This window comes from Macrobrachium rosenbergii, chromosome 55, assembly GCF_040412425.1.
Source record: "Macrobrachium rosenbergii isolate ZJJX-2024 chromosome 55, ASM4041242v1, whole genome shotgun sequence".
Lineage (NCBI taxonomy): Eukaryota > Metazoa > Arthropoda > Malacostraca > Decapoda > Palaemonidae > Macrobrachium > Macrobrachium rosenbergii.
Window position 1 is genome coordinate 53,801,816 of NC_089795.1, and position 27,669 is coordinate 53,829,484.

Sequence of the window (27,669 nt, forward strand, 5' to 3'; positions counted from 1 at the left end):
AATTCATCGTATCTTCGTGACCACTTTTAGGCTTTCAGTTTTCCCCGAGATCCTTGCTTCTGAACATTTCTTCACTTAAGTTTGCACTTTTTAAAAATAAGCATCAATTCCAATCGGGATCTCTTGTCATCGAAACATATAATGACTTTCATTACTACAATGTATTATGTTTGGCTTGATTAGCTTTGCCTATAGGCTAAGGGTGAACAGTAACCAAAAGAAGACATTAATACAATCAAAAGTGGAGGAACGCTTATGTCATTAGAGACGGAAATGTAAACAAACACCCTTGAAGTAATGCATAGATAACAAGAGCGGTTGAAGACAAACGATAAAACTTCGAACTCCACCTTAATCTTTTACGGATATTTACTCTGAAGAAAATTCACCCAGTTTTCGGGAGCTTTTGTTGAACGCTGAATCAGCCAAATACTACACCAGCAACAAATGAAAGACTAACGAAATTTAATGGTGAAAATAACAATAATGATTTTAGGGTTATTAAAACGTCAAAGAAAAACTTTGCAACTGATCCGATGCCAGTCTCTGAATATGTTGGAGTGGAAAATAATCATGCTTTACCGATATAATAGCGAACCTTTTGAATGCCAGTATCTCTGAGTGCAAATTCCCCACATCTGAGAAAGTGGCTTAGTTAAACCAGTCTTGAAAGGTGCACTTGATCATCAAAATTTAAGTTCACACAGACCTGTTTCAAATTTATCTTTTATGTCCAAAATACTTGAATATCTTATTCTTGAACAACTAATTGGTCATCTGGAAAGGGTAAATACTATACCAGATAGCCACTCGTCTCAAAGACAATTATATTGTACAGAAACTGTTATGTGCTCTTTTGTAAGTTATCTGATAGAAATGACGGATGATGTGATATTTTGGTCATATTGATCTCAGCGCTGCTTTTGATACAGTTGTTCATAAACTACTTCTCAATGATTTACTGTCAACTGGTATTACTGAAGAAGTTTTTGAGGATTTAAACGTACCTATATGACAGAAAATATTGTGTACAGATTGGGAACTCATACCCATCTTATGAAAAATTAGAAGAGGAGCACCACAAGGAAGTGTTAAGCCCAATCTTATTTTGTATTTCTATGGCTGGACTGTCAAGAATGCTACAATAAACGTGGAGTATAATTCAACGTATCTGCTGATGGCACCGGACTTCACTTGAACACAAGCGACATTAAAGATAAAATGAGACGCTCAAAAAACGTTCTTGTCATTGTTAAGGAATGGATGGTATCTAATCAGGTGAAATTAAATAAAAATAAAACCGAATTTATGCTGAAAAAACGATTTAAGAAACTTTGGTAGTTTTCTGCTAAATATAAATAGTAACGTAGTTTCGACTGCTGACAGCGTACGTGAATATTGGACTGTAATTAGTTTCATAGTGCTCAAAATAAAATGTTGTAGTGGTTACTGACCATTATATTAGAAATAATAGGCTACTATTCTTCAAATACCTTGATGAGTGGTCTATAAAAAGAAGCTTGTGACTAATTGTGTCGTAAACAGAATGGAATACTGGTACTCTATCATAAATGTACTAAATAGAGAGGCAAGATTAAAAATGTTTATTGTACCGTGCTACAGGATTACACCTGTATTGTTTGAGTAGCAATGGTTCCCTGTCAAAACCAGAATAATGTATAAAATATGGGTAATGACTCACCAGTTAAGCTAACAGGGCTGGTTGTCCAAAATATTTAGATGACTTGCTGTGTATAATGCGGCCAATGGATGAAGTCAACACAGTATTAGTTACTGGTGGTCTCAAGTTATTTGAGACAAGATGCAATTATAATATGGGATTTAGAACCTTTAAATTTGCTGCTGCAGACTGTACACTCAGTCCCACTTGAGATTAGGACTGAAAATACACTTTCCTTTTTTCTGAGTGCTATGACAGTGTGGATTTGACAATAAATATGGCATATGCCACACAAAAATCTCAGAATGTCTGCATTAGTATCATGCTTATGACGAGTTGAGATTGCAGGTCTCACGAAGCACCTTCGGCGGAGTGGAGCTCTAAGGAAAAAAAAAATAAAAAAGAGGGAATAAACAGTAACAGTAAACAACGTGGTTTTGTCATTTAGGTATTGTGTTAATCATAAAAAGCTATATACAAATGAATATCTTTACCTTGCAGACATTTCTGTATGTCACTGAATTTTGAATTATAGGTCTGTCAAATAGAACAGATGGTTCTTACACATTTTCAAGTTATCACATAGTATCGCCTACAACTGAGTCATAAAAGTTAACAAGTCTTTGCAAGCCGTTACCTCTTAACAACCACCTTATCTTATCGGTTCAAAGTCTCATCATTTTTTTACGTAACATTGCAAACAATCGCAATTTGAGAGGATGCGCTTTAATTTTATTGATTGGCCTAATACAAACTTTTAAGGCATCATGCAGTTCACCACTGAGTTTCTTGGCTATACAAGATGGTGTCTGTGTAAAGCCCAGTGAACAGTACGCGCATTAGGAGCCTTTTTCTTGAGTAAGGTGGAACATTGTCTTTCCTCGAATTTACACAACACTGGGTAAAAGTGGCGACGAGATGGCGCATAATAACTGTGGAGTAATGGTAGCCATAATAAAGGGCGGAGAGTCCAATGAATAATTATCGCACCCTTCACCGGCCTCAAATGGTGAACAGGCGAACAAGGAAAACACCGGAGACCAAAGCTCCGCCCGGCCGATATGGAAAGGAGAAAAACAAGCGAGTAAATATAAATACTAAAAAAATACACACTAATATAATAAACCCTTACAAGGGAAGCCAAAAAAAAAGTCCAAAACCAGTTTATTGAGGCTCATGTAAAAGAAAGTAAATTTTACTTTACGTCAAAAAATCGTGTAACAATTTGAGCAGTTATATATATATATATATATATATATATATATATATATATATATATATATATATATATATATGAAATTTTTATCACACCGTGATTTATATACCTCTCTTGATGGTGCGGTGGTAACGTCCACTGGAGTCGTTGAATGGGTCCATGTCAAGGGTTCGCGTCCCAGTGGTACCTGTTCATTTATCACTTATATAAATTCCCTTCTCGGTGATAATTCTCCATCGGAGATACTCTCGAGGTAGCGTGAATTTGATATTAAACGACATTTGTAGCTTCATGATTATATATATATATATATATATATATATATATATATATATATATATATATATATATATATATATATAAAATATATATATATATATATATATATATATATATATATATATATATATATATAAATATATATATATATATATATATATATATATATATATATATATATATATATATATATATATATATATATATATAGAACTGGAGACATTAAGATGTCACTGAGGGTAAAGCAATAAATTTGTGGCTCCGATCTGTAGACGTCATTCATTTTAATACGATAAGATTTAATTTCAGGGAGAAATGAATAATAAAAAATGCCGTTTTCCCCTTGTGACTGATATGCATTTTAATAATATTACTTTTTTCCACCAAGCTGAACAACATAGGCCTAGTCATCAATAGCCATAAGTCGTTTGTCATATGCTAATCTGGAATGTGGCACTGGCTGATTAGATTAAAAAAAATCCTACTTTTGACAGAAAAAATCAGAAAATTTGTGAGAGTGATGAGATAAATACCTAAACATTAAAGCAAAGGATTTCTATGTATATAAGTGCCCCGAGTTCTCCTCAAATGGAATGTAATTTCTGTTACTGACGAACAGGCAAGGAAAAATAATTTTACATTGGCGTAAAACTTTTGTTCGTTTTATTTTCGTTTTTTTTAAATATCCTTTGTTACACTGACACGAAGTCGAAAGCCTTCCACAAATAGATCAGCATTAACTTCTGATTATATGAGCTTGGTGGTCAAAGACAACGCACGACAGCTTGGAGCTGTTGTATTGGACGACTGTGATTTAGACAGTAAAACAAAATGTGTAAAATAATGTGAAGAAACGCACCATTCTGCAATTTTTTTTATCATAAGTGACTTCTAAAAAAAACGAAAAGAAAGAAACTGTTTTGATCGATTTAGGTAGGGAGATAAAAAGAAAACAGTGGGTGGAGCTTGAGGGCCGTTGTACCGAAAAGGTCCTTCTCTCTCTGGCGCGTACTTGACAGTTATGCTAGCGGGAAGGCCACGATTGTTTGCAGATCGCGCTTCATCAAACAAAAGAACTCAAATTCATTCCTTCACAGAGTGTTTGAAGACAAGTTTCTGGTGAGTAGGACTCCAACTTTATATTCAACGATGTTTTGTCATTTATTTTTTGTAACGCTTCTTGAAGAGTTAGTTCAGTGCCTTTGCTTAACGTATTTCCATGGTTACAAAATTGTCAAGGTTTACTAAATGAAAAGGAAGTGGTCTCTTTTTCAAGTTTAATACCTATTAAGGGGTGGAAAATGAAATATTTCTCTATACTGGTGTAGTTTCATTAGGCTGTTGCAACAACTAAGACGACCCTACTGCACTTGTAAAAGTAGGAAGAACGAAATGATCCATGATGTCAAATCAAAGTACTTGGTTTTAACAAGAATTTTTCAAAACCAGCTTGGTTTTAACAAGAATTTTTCAAAACCAGCTGAAAGTATTTGGAAGACTGTTCTCAGTCTGTAAAAATGAATATGAATAGTGAGAGAACTGAAAAAGAATTGTCTAGAAAAATAAAAGCGGTGAATTTTCGAATTAAAGCTGATGTGAATAATGTAACTCAAAGCTCGCCGAAACACTTCAAAGATTAAATATTTGCATCGTTCATGGAACTCTTCCAATTTGGGGAACCAAATAACAAAGCAAGCAATTTCTTTGTCAATAGTATGACAGAGACCAACCGAGCAGCAGTGCAACTCCGATCAAAACAGTCTTAAATATATGAGCGAATGATAAAACTCATTCCAAAATATTGTCAGCTGGAGGCAGATCTGAAACAAAAACGCCAGTCGCTCTAAATATGGTATTCCATTGGAAAAAGCATTCGTCTCTTAAACTTTTCACAGTGCGGCGCTCTGTGATAGACATGAATCATTGGTCCCTTTTATTTCTCGAGGAAATAAAATCTTATTTAAACCATTTCTTAAGAAATTATAGCTATATGCGAGTATTTTTAGTTTTTGAATACCTTTCAAGGAAAATTTCTGTTCGTTGGCAAGTGGTTATTAATTTATTTATTTTAGTCCAAACGATTCATGTTGCATTTGTGCATTATACCACCGTATATGGAATTTTGAAATACATAAAACGTTAAATGAATGTATTACAGGGTGTCATACATAAACACGTTGGACGCTACTGCCTCCATACTTTGGCGAAGCGAGTCTCAACCACACGAGAAGGCCAAATCAGCTGGACGACAAGAAATTGAAATACCCCTGAAGACCAAGGAACGATGTTATTTTAGCTTGTGAACACTTGTGAAAGTTGCTAGCAGAGACTGCCTAGTCACTAGACATGAATAGCTGAGACTTGATTTGACAAAGAAAGTATGGTTTTACAAAGTAATAAAACACATTACACATTTATATATATATATATATATATATATATATATATATATATATATATATATATGTATATATATACATATATATATATATATATATATATATATATACATATATATGTGTGTGTGTGTGTGTGTATATATATATATATATATATATATATATATATATATATATATATATATATATATATATATATATATATATATATACATATACATCACAATTGAGGAGGGACCTGTACCCTGGCTTATAATAAAAAAATTCACGTTTAAGGTTTTTTATCCATATCCACACGATTTAATGTTATTGTTCTTCTGGTGAACTAATATTGAGCATTGCTTCTCAGGTCGGGTCAGAGTGGGGAACTTTCTTCGTAACTCATAAAATGGGGAATATCTACCGAATATTCCAATCCCTATTCTTTATCGCTGGATGTTTGTCAGAGCCACTAACGTCAACGGTGTCCTATGAAACTTCATCGGTAAGTCATTCCAAAAATTTGCCTGTTTCTTTACTTCTCTGCAAATTACTCTTTATTTTCATTTCCATAAGTGTCTCTACTCTTAAGCAAGCAGAAACAAAGCTCTTAATAAATGTATTTTTGAGGGATCTCACAGATGACCAGCTCGGAACAGACCAGTATCAGTAGGTTGTACTGTACTAAGGTTTTCCTTGATTCACGGAAATATTTCAGCAAGAAATTTTTTTAAAACAAATTTAAGTGCTGGATTTTGTATTCATGTGGTGCAGCTGAAGAACTCTGGGGAATTCGTGCTTAAATTTTTTTTATTCCTTATCAAATTGCGCTTAGATTTTCATGCGTTGTTCTGGTGCATCGTTACTGTTGACTTGCATGACTGACTATTACCAAATATTTTCTCGTGTATGTATTGACTAACAATGTCTTTTTTTTATTTATTCCTAAAGTAATATTTAATTTTAGTGTATACATATAACAAATTATATTATGATATTACTTCTAAATAGGTGAAGGATTTCACTTAGCCTATATAGTACGATCTCTTATATAAATAGGTACAGGATTTGATGTGACAGTCAGTAAAGTATGGATATTAATGAAAAGTTTTTCCATATCTGCCATTCTCTGTTTTGCTTTTCAAGCATCAGAGTATCATTAATTTGGTTTCTTTTTAAAAGTTAACTTCTTGAACTGGACCACATTTGTCATGTGTTATCGAATTCACTATATCATTGGAATAACTTACAACTAAGGGATATTATAACTGGTACCAAATATTTAGCCGTAAATATCGTTTAATATTGAATTCTGGCAGGGAATTAGTTACGTTTGAAGGGAAGTACAACCGGTAAATGGTCTTGCGACCAAGGTCTCAAGAATCAGGATTCGAGCAGTGGCCTGGTTTAGAGATGACAGAATCACTTATCAGTTATTCCCTTTAGGTGTGAATCATCCCCAAGGCATGATGAATTCGTTGTTAACCGATGTTTGTGGCTTAATATTTGTAAATATAGGTCTCCTGCGTCTAAGTGACTACACACGCGCGCGCGCGCGCATAAGAGAAAACTATGCCCTAAATGTATATATACGTGTGTATATGTATATATATATATATATATATATATATATATATATATATATATATATATATATATATATATACACACACTCCTGCATCTGGCCATGATGAACAATGGAAATTTGTCGACGTGGTAAAAAAAAAAACACTCGACGGATGTAAAACGTCAACTTCTAGCCCTGTCAGTACGGAATAACCGTATCCACTAAATATGCTTATGAACAACAACCATCATACTTTGAACTAAAACCTTGATGCAAAATCCAGTTTCCTACCTTATTTTCCCATAAATGTAACAAAAAATAAATTGTGAAAATACACATGACAAAAAAAGCAAAGTCCTTTTTCTCTCGTACACAACACAATACGATAGGTGATCTGTAAACACGGCTATCACTTTTTTCTATTTTGCCAAAACACAGTAAACAGTAACATGTCAAAATGCATTGTACATAGAAAAGCAAACTTCTTTTTTTCTCTCATACGCAACACACAATACGGTAGATGTGCTGTATGTATAGTACACTACTATATAACATGGGTATCGCTTCATTGTTTGCATTTTGCCAAAACACAATAAACAACATTTCAAAATACACTATACACAAGCAAACCTCATCTACCTCTCTCTTTCTTATCCAACACACAGTACGGTAGGTGTATTGTATGTACAGTATACAACCATATAACAAAGGTTTTTTCTGTTTTGCCTACAGACATAAAAAAATATAAAACTTAAAGATAAAAAAATTTCTCTCTCAATTACTTGTGTGAGCTGCTGAAACTACTTATGATGGCTTGACTTTTAAAAATAGTCCACATATGCATATTTTGTGTCTTGTGTATGGTAATACAATATGGTAACAACTGATAAGAAAGTTGATATATAAAAATACATTAATGGTCTTAAAATCATGGTAGGCTGTGCGTAAACACAGGTACGCTATACCTGCCTACTAAACTGCAATTTATGAGAGAGAAAAAGAAAGGGTTGCATTTTTTTTTAAAGTGTATTTATGCACCATATTTTGTTACAAATATCGAGGAAAAGGTAGAGAATTGCCTTTTGCATAAAGTTTTCAGTTTAAAGTGTGATGTTTTTTGTTTATAAGCATGCTGAGTGTTGACTAATGTGGTATTGACAAGGTTAGGCGAGGAAGAGTATGGAGTTGCCCTTGAGTACCCCTAGATTTTTTACTCGACATTATTCGACGGACCCTTCACTCTGTTAATCTGGATAATTGAAGGATTACTATATATCTGTTTCACCATCAATGTGTTCATGATTTCTTTACCTTATTGCTTTAACCAGAAAAAATATGTACATTGGCAGAAATACTGGCAGGCTTTCTGTACAAACTGTATTCAAACACATTACCCCTATGTAGTACATAATCAAAAATGGGTAGACTGCCATCATTTTCCATTTCCATATTAAATTTTATTGATAAGATTAATTCATCTAACCCTATGAGGATTCAGCCTCTTGCAAGTCATCATACGTATTGATATTTTTCTTTGATCGCTTAGTGCCTAATGTGATAATGGGCTTGGTGTTAGTTTAAAGTTGAATAGCTAAAAAAAAAAAGTAGAAACACAAAAGTAAAGTATTAATTTCACGGGTAAGAGTTAGGCATAGCGAAAAATTCGTGTGTGTATGTGTTTTTTTTTACTAGAAAAATCACAAACTGGAAAAATATAGATATATTACATATTTTTGTACAGTGATAAACTTGGATAAATTACCGTTCCGTTTATATACAGTCTGTTACTATCTGTCCCAAAAAATGCAATAAAATGAATAGAGACAAAGATCATACCAATGAATTTCTTAAATATATATAAGTAAAATGCATCTAAACACAAAATTTACGATTCAGTATGAACGTGAAACTGCCGTTTATAGATATATTAGTTTCTAGACACGCTGATCATTTTAATACCATGGTTTTAAGGAAAATACTTTCACTGGTCTGTATTCTAATTTTTATAATCTTTATTTTATTTTAAATGAAACTTTTTATCTACCCTCTTCCACAGGGACTTTGCCTTAACATCTGACTGGAATAGCTTCCATCGAGAAATTTTACACCTCCATCAATATTTTGTTATTGGTTGTTTTCCACCTAAACTATATATATATATATATATATATATATATATATATATATATATATATATATATATATATATATATATATATATACACATATACATATATATATACATACATGAGTAATTTGAGTATTACTCGTGTTGGGGTTCAATAAGACAGGATGGTTTAGATTCCGGATTCTTTAAATTACCAAGTACAAGCTCTAAAAGACATACAGTCGGTACCTGAAGAAGAAGACAGCAAATCTTCGAAAGTCTGTACTTGATAAATTAAAGAATCAGGAATCTAAACCATCCTGTCTTATTGAAGCCTAATACAATAATATGAGTGTACATAGGCTACATAGTGAAGTTGTGTGTCTATTTGGTGATATATATATATATATATATATATATATATATATATATATATATATATATATATATATATATATATATATATATATATATATATATATATATAATTAGACTACACGAGCATCTTTTTCAATCTTTTCTACAGGACAGTGCCGTCTCCCTACTGGCATCTCTGATATGCGATAAAAGACCTAACCTACCAAACTGTTTGGAACTGAAGGAAACTCTTCAGAGAAGTAAGTCCCATTTCAGCACGAGATAAAAATGCTGTAAGGCTACTTTTTTTTATTATTTCGGATATAACACTAAGAACAACAGCGAAATAAATATCAAATGGAACACAGGAACTTAGCATATTTATATTTCGTTGACCCTGCAATTTTAAAAGTGATCAATGAAAGCGGGATAATTTTTTTACGTGGATAGTATCTTAAAAATAAAATAGTGGGAAAACAATATGTAGAATAAATATGTAATAACTTTCTAAGTTTATCATTATTATAATTAAAATTCTTGCTGGGTGACCTATATACACTTACACAGCAAACTAGCGAGGAATGAATCCCATTCAGGAAGTTACGTATTGAATATTTATCATTTCGACGAGGCTAACCATGAGCCGATAATCGGACGCGTGTCCTGATTTGAGTGCATAACCGTTTTCTCTTTTTACTGCCGCTGTTAAAACACTAACTACAACTCTCTTATACCACGTCCTTTGCCGTCACTTACCTTGAAAATATAGTTACTAAATAAACAACTTATACGTAATTCCTCAGCTACAGCCAAACCCAGAAAAACCTATTATAAAATAATATCAAATTAGCCAGAAGTTAATTATTTTATTAAGTATTACGAATGCAAGCATTCCAAATAGCTTTTCTGAAAGTGTTATTACACTTAAAATTATCGAGATTCTCAAAAGCTAAACTCTTACCTTGCTAGCCTCTTCCTGCTGCTTGAGAGTTGGCTACTACAGTAGTCTGAACATAAAGGGGACGTGGGGATAAGAATGATACTTATCCACTTACTATTTTTTGCGATCACTTAGGTCCCTCACTGGAATATTTTGTTCGTAAACCGAAAAATATTCCCTTAAAACATTCCTAGAAATGATTTCCATTTTTTGTCAACGTTTGTAGGGCTTTCACAGGTACATGAGAAAACTTTTAGACTCACCAATTTGTTGAAAAAGAATTTAATGTGTGATTTCTCATCTCTCTTCACAGAGTCGTCAACAGCAGAAAACGTTGACATCATCAGACAAAATTCGTCTGTTAGACTCGTCCAGGACTATATAGCTGAAACGGAGGAGGAAAACCAAAGTATAATTCTGTATTTTTGTAACTGTCAAATTATTTATGGAAAAAATTTGTGCTTTATAAGTTACTGTCTTATGATACTATTAATATTAAAGGTAATTCTAAGTATTAGCTCCGCGCCTGTTTTTACCTTGGGAAACTGGTTTTCTACCACTTTTAGGGCTTCTGATACTGGCGGTGAGTTTTGTATCCATTATTGGAAATGGCATGTCCCTTCATACGTGTTTAGTACTGGCCGGGAATTAGAGTATCCCACGTTAAAGTTATTGCACTTGCCGGACAGGATATAGAACCGTTTCAAACACATGTAACCCATGCTCTCTTGAAGATCGCGTATGGAGCCATTGTTAGATGGACTTCAGCGGTTAATTACATTCGATGCGACAAAAATTGAAATGTAAATCCATAAGTGTAATAAAAAACTGTAGAAAAAGTGAAGTTAGAAGGAAATCACCGCCGCGGAGCTACTACTTAGATTTACCAATATTAATGTGGTTTAGGTGATTGGGTGGGTTTTTTAAAGGTATTGATGAGAAGGGGTTTGTATGGGTGAATTGTTCGTGGTCGGGATTAGAGTCCATGTCGATTTTGGAAGAAATACTTTGCGTTTCTTGGGACGTCCCAGCTTGTCGTTTCATAGGTTGTTCTCTTAGATAGTAAGTTTGTATTGGAGTTAGTGCCCTGTACTGAAGTCTATTAAGTTAAGGTGAGTGTTTGGTTATGTTTTTTTTCCTGTTATTTTGAAGTACAAACTAGGTCAAGCCAGTTTTGGTTCAGAAGTTGACGACTGAAATCTAGAATGATATGATTAAGTCCTTCAGGGGCAACGGAGATGCAATTGCTAGGTTATAAAAGGTAAAATTGTTCACTAGGCTTCAGAAAGTGAATGATGTTGCATTTATTTACTGGTTTTTGGAAAGTGATGCATTGGCTTTGTATTTGGAAATGGAAGAGGACCAAAGTGATAGTGACAAGATTGGAGAATGATCGAAATAATCCTTTTCAGATGGAGCTTTTGTAGCATTTAGGAAATTAGGATAGCAAATTCAAGGTGGGCGGGGGAGCAGGTAGATGTTTTGGTAGAATTTCATAAGTTGCCAGTAAGACTCCAGCCAGCCATTTTTGCATGAAAGACCCAAAATGGTTTTTCATGTAAAAATGGTTAGGAAATGATGGACTAGGGCACAAAAAGAATTAAAAATACCAATCTAACATAACCTAGGGGTGTTTACTTTTTACAGTTTTGCCGTATTAGCTATGGAGGGGGCCCCGGTATCGTCTTGCCTTATATGTCCAATTTGATTAATTTTTTATTTATCATTTGCACAAAGGCCTAGTGTGTATGGGGTTCAAAATAACGAGAATGAAGAGCTGTTTTCAAAACTGTTGGTTACATTTCACATGGTGTATTGGCAACTTATAAAATAATACCGATGTTTTTGCAAATGAATTAAGAAGGTTGGCAGGGTTAGCTGGGTTTAAGGGGGATGAGGTGGAACACATAGTAAGGTTATCATTTGTGATTGGTATGCTTAGTCAAGTCAGTGCATCATTGCAGCAGCTACCAGGAATACTGTACAGGGAATGGCAATGAGTGAAATCATTAATAGAGTGAGAATATTGACTTCTAATACATTCAGTGATGTTGCTGCTGCTGTTAGTACATCTAGGCCCAAGACTTGAGAGTAAAGCAATAGTTGTGGGGGGGGGGGGCAGCAAATCAGTTCAGTAGGTGAAGTTTTGGTGAGCTGAGATAAAACAGCATGGAGTGATCTAGTGTGTTGACAAGTTCAAGTTGCATTTGTAGCTGACAGAAATGAATCTCTTATACCAGAAGCGGCTACACCAGCTTCATCAAGAGCTCTTATCCGTCTGCTGTCTTCTAATATTGACCAAATACATTTCAGTATTGATGTCTTGATGTGTAGTTTGCCAGATATGATCACAAACTTGCCCTCTCCATATTCATCTGTCCAGTGCCACTGGATTTATTTTACCAGTGCATAAAGTGACTGATCAGTACTGTAGTAGGAACCAGGGTTTGCCCTGGGTTTAGGCATGCCACACCTTCCCTTACTTTATTCATGGTATGCCTAATGGTAGCTTGATTTCACAGAATAGGCAGCAGAGATGGGATACTGGTATCTTTAGTCCTGTGCTGGTTTGCGTGATGGGCTGATCATGTTGTGTTGGATGAATCATGTATATTTGTGATACTATGAAGTTTTTCTTCCCATTCATATTCAAGTCTGAGGTTTGGCAAATACTTGGATCTGGCTATCATATGTGATGATAGTAGCATTTTACTGGTTTTTATCCTCCTGACAAAGGCAGCATTTTAAATAAGCTTGTTTGCTGCTTTATTCTGCATGCATAGGTGTGAAACTTTAGAACGACATAGGCTGAAGGTATATCCTTTAACACTTTATACTCATATTGATGATGTACAGGATACAGTTATGTTCTTACTCTTGTCCTAAATCCCATTAGATCTCTACAGTACTCTCATCAGAATATCAATGAAAACTACTATAATCTTTAGTTTAGCTCTCCCGCACTAGCACAACCTTTCAGTTCAGGAGTGGCTATCTAATAACTCAGTGGCTTTTGAGATATCTTTTGAGATTCTAAACCTGGCACAGGTCTTATATTAAATCTCATACATACCCAGTTGCACAACAGTCTGTTACTAGTGTGGCTGGTAATGAGTAAAATGCACTCTTATTGTGTGCCTCCGGACCATGACTGACATCAGTTAATCTGCCCAGGTTTGTTATTGGAGTTTGCCGTGAGATGAATTGCCTTTGTTTGGCTAATGTGCTTTCAGTACCCAGAGCTTCTGGTTTTCAGTCACCTGAGACCCTTTTTCATCACTACAGTAGTAGGCTATCCGCACAATCACCCCTGCCAGAGGTTTTGAGGTTTGTAAACCCTTAGGGTATCATTGGCAAAAAGAAGTCATACTCCTCACTACCCTGGCTTCAGCAGAGGCATCATTTGAATACTGTATAGGCTATACCTTTGTAAATATCTCCTAAAACTCTTACCAATCCATTACAACCCTGATTTTCATCCTAGCAGCAGTGCACTAAAGAATAAGCTAAGTAAGACAAATATAAATCAATAAATCAGCACTAAGATGTAAAAAAACCAGCAATATTGTTTAACCATGCACTGGTGGCCATCTTGAAACAATAGCCTCTATATTACCTTTTCTCATGGTTAGCACATTTTTTTCTTGAAAATGACCTAGAGACAGCATTCATAACAAATTTAATGTTTGTATCATCAGCTGAACGATTCTTCCTAAATATCACATTCATCTATTCCACTACAGGCTGAAAAATATGAAATTCATAGCAATTTTCATCCATTTTCTCAGGGTTGCGACTCAGAGAAATGGACCAAGGAACCAAGATAGCTTATTTGGAAGGGAATAACAGACAACTTCAGAACAAAGTGCAGGCGCTGGAGATGGAGATGCTTGCCACTCATAGGAAATATCCAAGAATTTTCAAAAGGTACCTGTACTCATATGTTTTTCTTAAATAGTATTTTCCTCATTAATTATTGAAGTGCTCCTTGTATCTCTATAATAGAAATAAAAACACAGATAACATCAATTACATTATTATTAATATTATTATTATTATTATTAAAAAACACTCATAGTAGCAATGAGTCTTGAGAAACAAATCCACAGTCATGTATATATACAGTACATATATTTAAAGATAAAATTGTACAGATTTCCTAAAGCTATCTGTACAGTTTTATCTTTGGATATATGTGCATATACACAACTGTGGAATTGTTTTGTTGTTATTATTATTATTATTATTATTATTATTATTATTATTATTATTATTATTATTATTATTATTATTATTATGTGTGTGTGTGTGTGTGTTCTACAGCCTCACTGTTCAGTCAGATACATCTCCTGAAGGGAATGGCTATCAACCAACTGCTAAACTCTTGAGGTATGTTGTTATATTAATATGTATATACATACATTTTTATTGCTCTCAGATTCTAAGCAAATAACAGCCATTAAACATAGCAGTTTCATCTAAGGAATACTGTATCAAGTCTATGAAAAATATATTTTCATGCACATTATCTGTGTGTGTGTGTGTGTGTGTGTCTGCAAGGGAAGCAAAGAGAATTTGTTTTAGTTAATATCTGAAGTCCTCATTATTAAAAAAAATAAGTTACCTATACTATCACTAAATTTTGAGTGATGTTAAACTGAAAGCAAATTTAATATAAGAAATGCAGCATTCTTCAATGCCTGAATCAAGGATGAAACATTGTGCAAAAAAACCATCAAAACATCACTATCTTTGTACAGTAATTGGCGAAATGACATTGTCTTCTTAGCTTCTTGACTTCTTTACATTTCTGATATTCTTGTCACTACAAAGCCTAGGTCCAAATGAAGAAATTCTGATTCCTGGCCAAGAATTAAATCTGCAGCTGGATTATCAGAGCAAGGTAATGGTATCCACATAACCACAAAGAAAGGTATACTGTATTGTAAATCTGTTCATGTTCATAAGTACAATATTACCTCAGTTATTTGCATTAGTAAGTCAAGGGCCCTTGCAGCTATTGGCAGTTTGCAGATGTGGTAATAAAAATCTTCTACAGATGTAAAACATCAGTTTCATAACTTTTACCCTATTTTGTCACTTTCTCTTTGATAATACAGAATATATATATATATATTATGATATATACAGAGATATATATATATATATATATATATATATATATATATACTGTATGTGTTATAATACTTTACACAAAATAAAAAACAGACTATACAGTATACTGTATATAAAATAAATAAAAAATATTTAGCTTTGAAATTCTCTCTCTCTCTTACCTGTGAACAATGCTCTCCCTGAAACTTGTCGTGTGTAGCTGTCACGTTAGTACAAAAATGCAGCAAATATTAAGTAAATAAGCACTTTTTCATACATTCCATACTTATATTTCTCCATAGTCCATACCTGTCGTATATAATCTTATAAATACCTGTACCAGTTGTTATAAAAACTGCTCATATCCATTTATATTCTAACAAAATAAATTATCCCCTGACACCACACAAACCTTTGAACAAACCTCTGAAATTTGTGTAACATTACAGTCCACCTACTCACAGGAATTCTAAATTGCACACACTCATGCAGCTCTCATACTACTGGGCAAACCAGTTGCATGTCCTCAGTGTCTTCCAAGCAGCATCCATTCAGTCCCACTAATTCTCATACCTATTATCACTGCAAAACACACCATATACACTCGTTCATTTTGCATATGTGAAATTATTTGCCCATCTTTCTGTAACAGCTTGCTTCCTATATCAACTGAGATATCATTTATTCTCAAAAAATCTACTATAAGGAAACAAAGGCATCTATTCTTCAGTCACAACTACAAACACATGTTTAACCTTTTTCAACTCACCTATACTAACAGCTAAAGCCACTTCTTCCCATGCTATAATGCAACCATTACCTAATCCATGTAGAATCATACTTAAACACCTATATTCAGTATTCCATGTACATGTTTCTCTATTTCTTTCATCAGGTTTGCACTCACTAACAAAACCTGTGCTCTGGTATCCATTAATCCACAATATTTGTTTCCATTTAGGTTGACCAATACCAGTATACCACAATTCCTTCCATGCACACACGGATGCTATTGCAGCCTGGACTTTAGTTCTCCTGCTTCTTCCCTTATCCCTTATCAGTGTTTTCACTCGCCAAGCTTTTCTTCTTCAGAGTCATCTACATGTTCATACCCTTTTGTTTCCATAACCCAATTGTAATGTGCTCTACTCAGATGCTGCAGATGCAATATGTACATAGTCTCCTTTCACACTCTCAGCCCAATACACCACAGGTTTTTTACTCCATAATGAACATACACACTTACCCCCAGACAGATGACTCACTATCAGCAATACCTCCTGTGCTGGGAATATATCAGGTTCACACATAGCCATCCATGCTTTAGCCATCCATGCTTTCATAGATCGTTAAACTTTTCTCATAACAATTCTTTCTGTTTTTTTTTTACATACCTCAGTCATCACTTCTGTTCTCAAGTCATTTACATGTGTAGGAACTTTTATCTTCGAACCATCCTTTGCCAAATCTCTCAAACCATTCAAAACACTTGCTAACATTGAATCACCATCCCTTACTCTCTTTCACCACATCCAAGCCCTTTGGTAAATATTCCAGATTAATTTCCTCATTTATTTTATCTTGCTCTTTTACAGATATCCTTGACATCATCTCAGCTATCACATTCCTTCTACCAAGTACATATTCAATTACAAAATCAAGAGTCTTCAAAAGAAGTAATTGCAAAAGCAGCTGGTGATCAGTCTTCATGCAAAACTTCACTCCATACAACAATGACCACAACACTTTCAAGCAAAATCTCGAAGCAGCAAAGTCTTTCTCTGTCATTGAATACTGCTGCTGCGCTTTATTAAATGTCTTGCTTACATATGCAATCACTCTATCCCTCTCAGTACCATCACTTGTCAAAAGTATATTTTTGAATGTTGCTGAATGATGAATTTTAAATATATATATATATATATATATATATATATATATATATATATATATATATATATATATATATATATATATACATACATACATACATACATACATACATACATACATACATACATATATATACATATACATATATACATATATAATATATATATATATAATGTATATATGTATATTTATGTATATGTGTATATGTATGTATGTATGTATGTATGTATGTATATATATATATATATATATATATATATATATATATATATATATATATATATATATATATATATATATATATATATATATATATATATATATATATATATATATATATATATATATATATATATATATATATATATATATATATATATATATATATATATATATATATATATATATAAAGTCACTTTCACAAGCATTCTCTTAAACACACTAACCCCTTTCATTCTTACATAATTCATCATTCAGCAACATTCAAAAATACATTTTTGACAAAGAAGAATCATCAGCATTATCACACACACGCACATGGTAGTGCACCGAGATAACGGACCATGGCATATTGTTTCTTACGGATATATTGATGCGAAATGGAAATATCAATTTGAGGGTTTTCACCTCCAGATCGAGCACCGAGCTGTTTTTTCAAATCAGGCGATCTGAGTGGGTACGCCACTCGCTTAACAGCATTCCTTGTGTTGTTACTGTTTCTTTATTATTTACGTTGCTTTCAGCTGTTTGTTTATATAAATATACCCTTTATAGCAAAAGGAAAAAGGAACAACTTCAATACTATGAGAGAAAACGATTGTGCTTTAGTATACAGGGGTAACTTGATTAGTTGTCAAACTTCTGTAAGATATATATTTAATTTGTATTATACTTATAGATATTTTGCTGTGTTTACATTAATAATAATATTTTAAAATTAGCAAATCGTTGTTATAAGCATTTAAGGGGTGTATATACATGAGTAACAGTTGTAGGAGAGTAATATAAGATAACTTGGGTGTTTTGGGATAATGGTTTGGTGTGTTTTTGTATGGAATATTAAATTGTTTTAGTATGATAATTTAAGATATATATTTGTTTGAACTATTAAATTAGGCAGTGAACTGTTAAAACAGTCGGCTATAAGCATTTTAGTTTAAGGGTTACACTGTATAAATATACTGCATAGCAAAAACACGCATTCACGTATAGATACAACGATTTATGGGAGTCTCATTTATACCGGTGTAGGCTCAGATGCTTCTAGCCATTGTCTTGGTGAGCTACTCTATATACAGTATATGTACAGTGAAACCTTGCTTTAATGGACTCGAGGGGCGACGGTTGGCCGTTAAAGCCGATTGTTCCTTAAAGTGAAGCATTGTTTTTTTTCATGTCTTAACTGATGTTTATCGTAGGCTAGCCTCAGCTTAGGAGTGATAACCACCGACATCAGTACTTGAAAATATTCACATTATGAAATAAACTGTGTATAAAGGTAATTAACCCATTTTTACCTTATATACAGTATTATTGGCATATCTTCATAATTAATAGCCTATTCAAGGAATAATTCCATATCAATGAAATCAGCTTTTCTCTATGCGAGGCCAGCTGACGAAATGTAAACATCGAGTTTTGGTTGCGCTCATGGCAACCTTTATCTTCCGGTAATCTTTCAAAAATTTTAATGGTAGCGTAATTACTGTAGTAACAACATTTAGGATAATGTAATTATTCATTAAAAATTCATTATCATCTTGGTGGTAAATAACTGTTTAGAACAATCAGTCATATGAATGATAATTATGTACGTTAATTATCGTACATTTTCATATTGTTAAAGGTTTTTTATTCGCAATGAGACGTAAAACAAAACAATTTTTCTCTTTTAGGCTACGTGTAGGAAAAAATTGAAATAGAATCGGTTTAATTTTCCTTATTTTGAATGGTAGATCTAAGGATCCAGTAAGTAAAACAGCACTTTTAGTAACATTATTTTACATAATGAACATTTCATACAATTCCTGTTGTTATAAAAGCTAGCCTATACACAGATGGTTTTGGAATTTGGCAGTCGTCTTATAATACATATGAGATAAATTCATGAAAATTTGCCATAGTCTTTTACCTTGTCTTATCCAAAAGTCATCTTATACACGGAAATACATGTTAAATTCCAATTTCGCATCAATGTTGAGGTTAGTGTGCAAGTAAACGTAAACAACAACATCCACTACCCTTGGCCGGATTTTGTACACAGCACTAGGTAAATAGGGCGAGTTTCTACACAGGAAAATATTATGCTAACTAACTGGGAAGTTGTCAATCTTCACTGTCCATAATCCCTTAATGCCTTAACTGATTATTATAAATATGCTTTTTCCAGTTTCTTATAGATTCTCATTTTTCGTGTTGATGTTATCGTGTGCTATTTTGTAACTGATAATATTATGGTAATTATCTGCATATATAAAGACCATATAGTTGAAATGCAGTACTTTTATTTGCACAGCTTTCTTTCAGGCCTGTGGACTGCGCAGACTATCTAATTGTAGGAGCTCATAAGAGTGGCATATATGATATCTACCCTTTCAAGTAAGTATTTACTTGTGAAATTTGACAGAACATTTATCATGAATCTACAATTATTCAGTCTTTGTATCCATGTACTTCTAGGGCAAAATTAGCAGGTGAAAGAGTAATGATCAATTTCGACATTATCTGGAGCTAATTTCTGTTCTCTGTTATATTTTCCTCAAATTTGAAACTTATGAAGCATGCCCTCCACTCTCCAAAAAAGCCATTAACATTGCAAAACTCTTTACAGCTGTCATATTTTCATGTTAAGACTTTGTTAGCACAGTAATATTGGATTACTTTGCACTTCCTCCATATTTATTTTTAAAAAGAACAAATTCCTATGGAACAAGTAAAAAATCCACAAAATAATCAGTATTTGAGAGAAGAAAAAAGTTGTGTAGGAAAATGTAAGTGCATATATCATATAAGTAAAATATATAAAATTTTAAAAGTAATATTATAATTTGAATTTTTCTTAACATACAAAACTAAAGTTCTTTACATTTGATGCTTCAAGTGCAAGCTGGAACAGCCATCCAGACTTATTTACAAGGTATTTAACCACTAACAGGTTGGGGAAAAATCCCCACCCACCTGTCAGTCTGCACTTCACCTTGGGTCAAGTATGTAAAGAACTTCAGGTTTGTATATTTGTTCCCGCACAACTACAAACCTATATTCTTTACATAAGAGGTAGCCTAGGTACTCTCTGAACAGAACGGTAGGTTCGCTCAACCTGGGAATGTCAGCTTCCTGATCTGTGCAGGAACAGAGGAAGAATGACTCCACACCTCTAGCGTGCTGGACATATGGGATGTTGCAGTTGATAGACTTCTGGACTTTTAAGTAATGGAACTTTATTGCAATTGCATAATGAGACTTAAAGAACCTCACATTGTGTGCCATGGAAGACTGTAAAAACAGGAATATGTAAATCGATGCCTGGTGCTCAGTCTCATAGATTACCTGCATGTTTGTCTGTTCAGCTTGTACTATCCATCCAACTTGTACATGGCCTGGCACCTTAACTCTCTTACCCTAAGAGAGAAAGGAAGAGAAAAAGGAGAACCAGTCACTTACACACACCTCTCTCTCACTAATCGAATACCTTAGAAGAGGACAGAGGAGCTGGGTAAGCTACACACCTTGTTGAACAGCCAGTACAGGATCCAAGGAGTAAATGTTCAAGGATTTGTGGGCAACATCCTGCAGGTAAACAGAAGTGAGCGTGTTTTGTTGAGACCACACCCTCGCACATAGTACCTGCTGAATTGACAGGTTCTTTTGGAATGCTAACGATGGACCAGTGCCCCTGACCTTGAGTTTTCCCCAGACTGTACCCTTGCCCTCCTTGCTAGGCAAGTCAAATCATCTCATGGAGCTGGAAAGAAATTGTGTTTTTGGACACTTCTTTCTTGATCCTGCCAGTACTAACACAGGTGTTGGCACCCAGGCAGGGGATGCCGAGCTCTCTTCAGACTACTGCAGTACCTTTGCAGGACACAGTAACATCTTGTGTGATTAGTACTATTTAATGCCTCTAGGGATGGTATTCAGAAGAACTCAAACCTGGTATCAGGGACTGATGGGATCTGAATCTTTGCTATAAATTCCATGAAAAAACCCAGTGAGATAGATCCCCATCCCCTCAAGTAGGCCATGTAACTTGCATTCTTTCTTTGCTGATACCTGGGATAACAAAAAGACAGTCTTTAGAGTCAGATCCCAGTCTTATGACTCTCTCAGGTTCGTATGGACCACAAGTCAGACTCGTGAGTATGAGTTATGTCCCATGCAAGGATATGAGTTCCCTGGGAAACCATGACTGTTCAAAGCTCTTCAAGAGCATGGAGATCTCCCAAGAGGCAGAGATACACATCCTTCAGTCTCAATACCTGGCTCAGGGGAGACCTGTAGCCTTTCACAGCTGAGACTGAGAGAAGCTTCTGGTCAAGGAAGACAAGAAAATCCACTACCTGCTGAATAGTGGTTCTGGCTGGAGAGGTACCTTGTCTGTGACACCAGCCACAGAAGACAGCCCATTTCTCATGTTAGACAGCCACTGAGGATCTTTTGTAAGTATCCAGACATCTCTCACTGTGCAAAGAAAAGCCTCTCGCTTGGAGGAAATGCTGGATAGTTCCAGGTATGAAAAGCCAGGAACTCCATGGCTTGGTGATACCCCTGTGTGTGCAGCTGACACAGAAGGTTGTGCCAGGGGGGAATCTCTTTCAGGACCTCGGACAACACAGATAGTAAGTCCGGATACCACTCAGAATGTGGCCACTTGGGACCACATGGGTTATCTGCCGCTGTTGCAGATAACCCATAAATTCTAATTGATTATTTTAATAATATAATTTCTGAGCTAGGTAAGACCTTACTGTCACAATAATGTAAGATGGAACATTGGGAAGATGAATTTTACATTGGATAATTGCAGACTGCCCCACTTGGATAAAAACAGTAGCAGTTCAGTTTCAGCTGAAGCTGTGAATACGAGTGTCAAGCTAGATCATTTTCCGTGGCCTGCCTTCTTCTCTGGTTGTTCATATATGGTCACCTGTATTTCTTACTGGTACTTAGTTTTTATATCATTATAGCCCTGGTATATCTGTAGTACCTCAAAAGGGCTCATTTATTATTGAAAATATAAAATTTAGGCCAAAGGCCAAGAGCTGAGGGCCATGAGGTCATTCAATGTTGAAAGGGAATTTTATAGTAAATAGGTTTTAAAAGTTTAACAGGAGGAAAACCTCACAGTTGCATTAATATTAAGAGAGGGTGGAAAGTAAGATGAAGATAATATGAATGGAGTTACAGTAAAAGAATTGAAAGAGGTTGCAGCTAGGGGTTGAAGGTGCACTGATGGCACTACCCTCATACAGGGTTATTTATTATTAAAGTTAGTTTTATCTTTTTTGTCTTATATATATATATAAATTATATATTATATATATACAGTATACATATATAATATATATATGTATACACAAGTGCTTTGGTAGGAATTCAAAGTCTATTAGAGTACATTTGAATAAGATGGAATTAAGCTGATCAGCGGTCAGTATCATCAGCACTGTTGCCTTTACAAAATGTTTATTGAAGATATTTCAGTGACAGACCAGCTGACATCGTCACCAACTGTAATCATGGTTCACTGCACAGTGCATCAGGAGGTAGCTCATTTCTTTTTGTTAACCATCTTTTAAAGCACCTCCTCCTTTTCTCTTCGGTTTGCAAAGTTTGTCTACAAGATGAGCTGTAGCAGGCCCTCCCAGTGCTAATGTTGTTCTTTCTTCAAAAGATAATGCTGTGTGTGCAGTGAATGAAATTTTTTATGTGACTAAGATCATTAGATGATTGGACTAAATCACTGAAATAGTGTGAGGTTGACTTCAGGTTCAGTCCTATGTGAATTAAATCAAAATCAATGTCCATGGTCATTATGTGTATGGGTCCCTCAGGTACTATATTCACTGTTACCCTCACCACTCATTCGAACATTTGAGCCTACTTTCCGTGATACCACTAACAGAAAGTCATGGGCAGTCTGGAGAACATCTTGAAAATAAAAGAGATTACATAAAACCTCTAATAAAATCAAATTAATGTGCTTGTACGCATTAACAAAGCAGTGACATTTCACTTACATCTGGCTGAACATTTCTTCAAACTAAACTTGTGTACGAAACTAACACATACTTGGGACCATAATCTAGAACATAAATAAAATTCATTATAAGTTTTATCTTCTGTATGACACTACTACAAAAACTGGTGCTAGGGGGAACTATACAAAAAATTATAATCTCAGATTATGCTTTGACCGTATCATGAAAATTCTAAGCTTTGTAACAACCTCGGGAAGTATGATATGAGGTTGCCTAAAAAAAACTTTGTGTTCTTGCATTAAGCTTCATTTTACCAGTGGCTACACAACTTATTATACCCCAGTGAATTCCAGATCTCCACTAAGACTAGCAGCCACTTTTATTTCATATTTGGAGAGGGTGAACAAATGCTTGTAAAGTTTCATTTGCATTTGGTACTATTTTATTTCTAAGCCACGAGTGATAGTCCAAAATACTACACAGTATGGCAATAGTCATGTAAATCAGAGCACATGAAGAACATTGTCAATTATAGCTCTGTGGTTGGTCACTTAAAAGATGAAAAAAGAAAAAATAAAGTCCACAGGTTCCAACACCAAAGTTAGAAATGTTGGGAATAACATAGTCCGCTTTCGTTACCCTGTCAATTTTTTCATTGATATAACTAATTAGATTCAAAAGGGCATTACACGTACCTAACTGTATCTTGCTAGCATACTCTTTTAAGGAATATATGGAAATTCAAGATAACTATATATGAGACTTATGATAAAATTTTCAACAACTTTAAAGCACTAAAAGAATGGACACTGACCTGTAATTTGTGCAATTTGTTTTTTGGAATATATATAGAATTTAGGCTAACAGCCAAGCGCTGGGAACCTATGAGGTCATTCAATGCTGAAAAGGAAATTGAAAGTAAGAAGGTTTTTAAGGTGTAGCAGGAGGAAAACCTCGCGGTTGCACTATGAAACATTTGTTAGGAGAGGATGTAAAGTAATATGGAAGGGAAAGAATATGAACAGAGATACAGTAAAGGGAGTGAAAGGCGTTGTCACTAGGGACCGAGGGGACGCTGCAAAGAACCTCAAGTAATGCCTACAGTGCACCGCGTGAGGTGCACAGATGACACTACCTCCTTACGGGGCAAAATTAGCTTTTTGTTTTACCTCCCTACGGGACAAAATTGGTTTTTTGTTTTGGAAATGAAAATAATAAAATATACTGCAGACAGCTTAGAAAATACTGTAAATGGAAATCCTTATCTTGATATTCAACATCTTTGTTTTGGTTGTCAATGATTTTCTTTCTGAAATAAATCTTAAGGATGAAATAATAATGCCCGCAGATGATCTGTGTTGGTACTTTCATGGGTGGCTGCAGTTAGTACCATTACGGCTGTTTAGGAAAAGTTTTGACGATGGACATCCATTTTCATAATATTATGGAATTGATGGTATCCGCACAATTGCAGATACTCTCTACCAAATTAGTTTTCATTAAACAGTATCACAAAGTGCATTTCAGAGTATCGTTACTGTCATGATTAGTGATCGCAATGTTTCTTGAAAATCTTCCTTTAACGACAAAACCATTTTTTTTTTTTTTGCAGTACCATGGTTAAAGCCAAAATATAAGCTCATGAAACTGAAACAGACTTTGTAATTGCTATCCCTGAATGTGAAATTGCAGGTGCCGATGCAGTGAGCCTGTCAAGGTATGGTGTGACATGGAGACAGACGGTGGAGGCTGGACAGTCATTCTAAACCGAAGGTACTCCAGCAACCCAGTTAATTTTAGTCAGCCTTGGGATGGTTACAAGAATGGTTTCGGGAATGCATCCTCCGAATACTGGATTGGTATGTGATAAACTAATAATTTATAAATGTAAGACATTTGGGTAATTCAAGAAAATCACATCACAGGAGGCAATTATAGTATTGGTTTTCATTTTTAATTTTTCAAGAAAGGATCCATGAATTTTAAAAAGTGAAAGAAAGAACCTATATATGTAACAATTAGATATTTTGGTACTAGGTATTTACACTTGATCCTGTATTAACAATATACTACAGCGGTCATGTCTTTTCATCAGGGACTGCAAGATACAGGTTTTAGTTACGGAAAATCTTATTTGTCGAGCATATGTCACTGGTATATCTTAACCAACCTTAATTTTTTTTTTACATAACTGATTGTTGGATGAACTTCTGACAGCTTTCTCTGTACTTTCATTACATCAGTTTTGTTAGTAGATTTTTTCTTTTAATTTCTTGCCCCGACAGGATGGGGGGGTAGTGCCATCAGTGCACTTCTTGTGGTGCACTGATGGCATTACCAGTGGGTCTTTGTAGCATCCCTTTGGCCCCTAGCTTCATTCGTATTATCTTCAGCCTTGCTGTCCAACACCTCCAACTCTTATTGCAAATGGTAGGTTTACTCCCAGTTCCCCCTTCATATCCTTCAACTTCATCACCTTCATTTTCTGGATCTCTTTATCTTGCTGCCCAACCACTCCAACTCCCTCTTTTCTATTACGTAATTTCTTACTAGTGATGCAAATGTTCCAAAATGTTAGCATATTATTACCATGACACAGACAAAAGTAACCCAAGTGTTATCTTCAAGTGAGGTAAATAGAGAAGTCAAGTATACTGTACAGTATGTGGAATATCATTGTGCCATGAGCACTGTTATCATTTCCATGGAACTTAGAGCCAATCACATTCTATTCATATACAAGGAAACCTGTCCATTTGTCCAAAAAGAGAAAATAAAATAAGAAACAGCATTATAGATAAAGGAACAAATATACGTACAGTATACCTAACAATCATACCAGTCAGAAAAACTAAGACAAAGGTACATGGCACTCAAAGTAGTACTACAGCTACTTTGAAACTTACAAATATCCAAAATAATAATGCTCTGTAAGAGATCTTTCCAGAATAACAGTATTGTACAAGGGATGAAAGACAACGTGTCACCTTAATGGCAAGAATATTTTCTGGCTGCGGTCTTAATCACAGTTACCACTTATAGGAAGAGAAAACCACCACTTAAACAAATTTCATCAAAGAGATAAAGATTCCAACAAGTATTAGCATTCAAACACCAATTTAACTGCAATGGTAGAGCAGAAGATCTGAGGTAGGCTATGTAACACTAATACCATCACCTCTGGATGTAAATTATTTTATGAACCATGCCTAGTTTTAACTAAGTTCTGAAAAAGAAAGCTTGAAATCAGGCAAAACCATATATTGTCAGGTTTCAGAATCATTAAGTAAAATTTCACTTGGGAAAAATTAATCTAGGAGTTGGATCCCAATGAATGGCATTGAGTCAGTAGTTAGCTTCTTCATATATACTTACTGATCCTTTCCTGATCTCTGTTATGGATACCGGCAACTGCCTTTTGCATCTAAGGGTAGCAAATAACTGCAACAAGAGTAGCATCATTTGTACACTTTGCTGTCTTGTTTCATAAATCAGCAATCATTCATTGGTAAAGACTTGAGATGAAAAAGGTCCAAGAAAACTACTCTGTAAAATATAAGCTAAAATAGGCCTACACTCACAAAATAAATCACACACACAAGAATTCCCTGCTTTCAAAAAACTAAAGCAGATCCGTAACATATACTTTGACAAAAAGGTATGAAGTTTATTATAGACCTAAAGCAGCACTAACATTGCATTTATCAAATTAGATGTCAAGGGAAATCACAAGAACCTAAATACAACTGTCTGATCTCTAAAGTGGCTCAGTGATAAGTGCAGTAACATGGATATTGTGTTATAGCTATGTGATTATTATCATATTTATTGGAGACATCACAGCAATTTAATTATCTTGCAGCATTTTCAAACAAATTCCATCATTTTAATTGCTAATATTTCCCTAGTATGGAAACAAAGGTATCAAAGGATTACTGT

The 27,669-nt window shown here is 34.5% G+C and overlaps 1 protein-coding gene across 1 annotated transcript in view; it reads left to right on the plus strand.

Annotated features, from left to right (window-relative positions):
* Positions 1-3,925: 3,925 nt before the first annotated feature.
* Positions 3,926-27,669, plus strand: part of LOC136835275 (ficolin-2-like) — a 46,064-nt gene continuing 22,320 nt past the window's right edge. The window contains exons 1-8 of the mRNA XM_067098558.1: positions 3,926-4,295; positions 5,925-6,059; positions 9,755-9,845; positions 10,839-10,934; positions 14,314-14,452; positions 14,849-14,914; positions 20,060-20,131; positions 25,423-25,589. Coding sequence (XP_066954659.1) covers positions 5,964-6,059; positions 9,755-9,845; positions 10,839-10,934; positions 14,314-14,452; positions 14,849-14,914; positions 20,060-20,131; positions 25,423-25,589 — 727 coding nt within the window. The 5' untranslated portion in view covers positions 3,926-4,295; positions 5,925-5,963. The remainder of the gene's footprint in view (positions 4,296-5,924; positions 6,060-9,754; positions 9,846-10,838; positions 10,935-14,313; positions 14,453-14,848; positions 14,915-20,059; positions 20,132-25,422; positions 25,590-27,669) is intronic.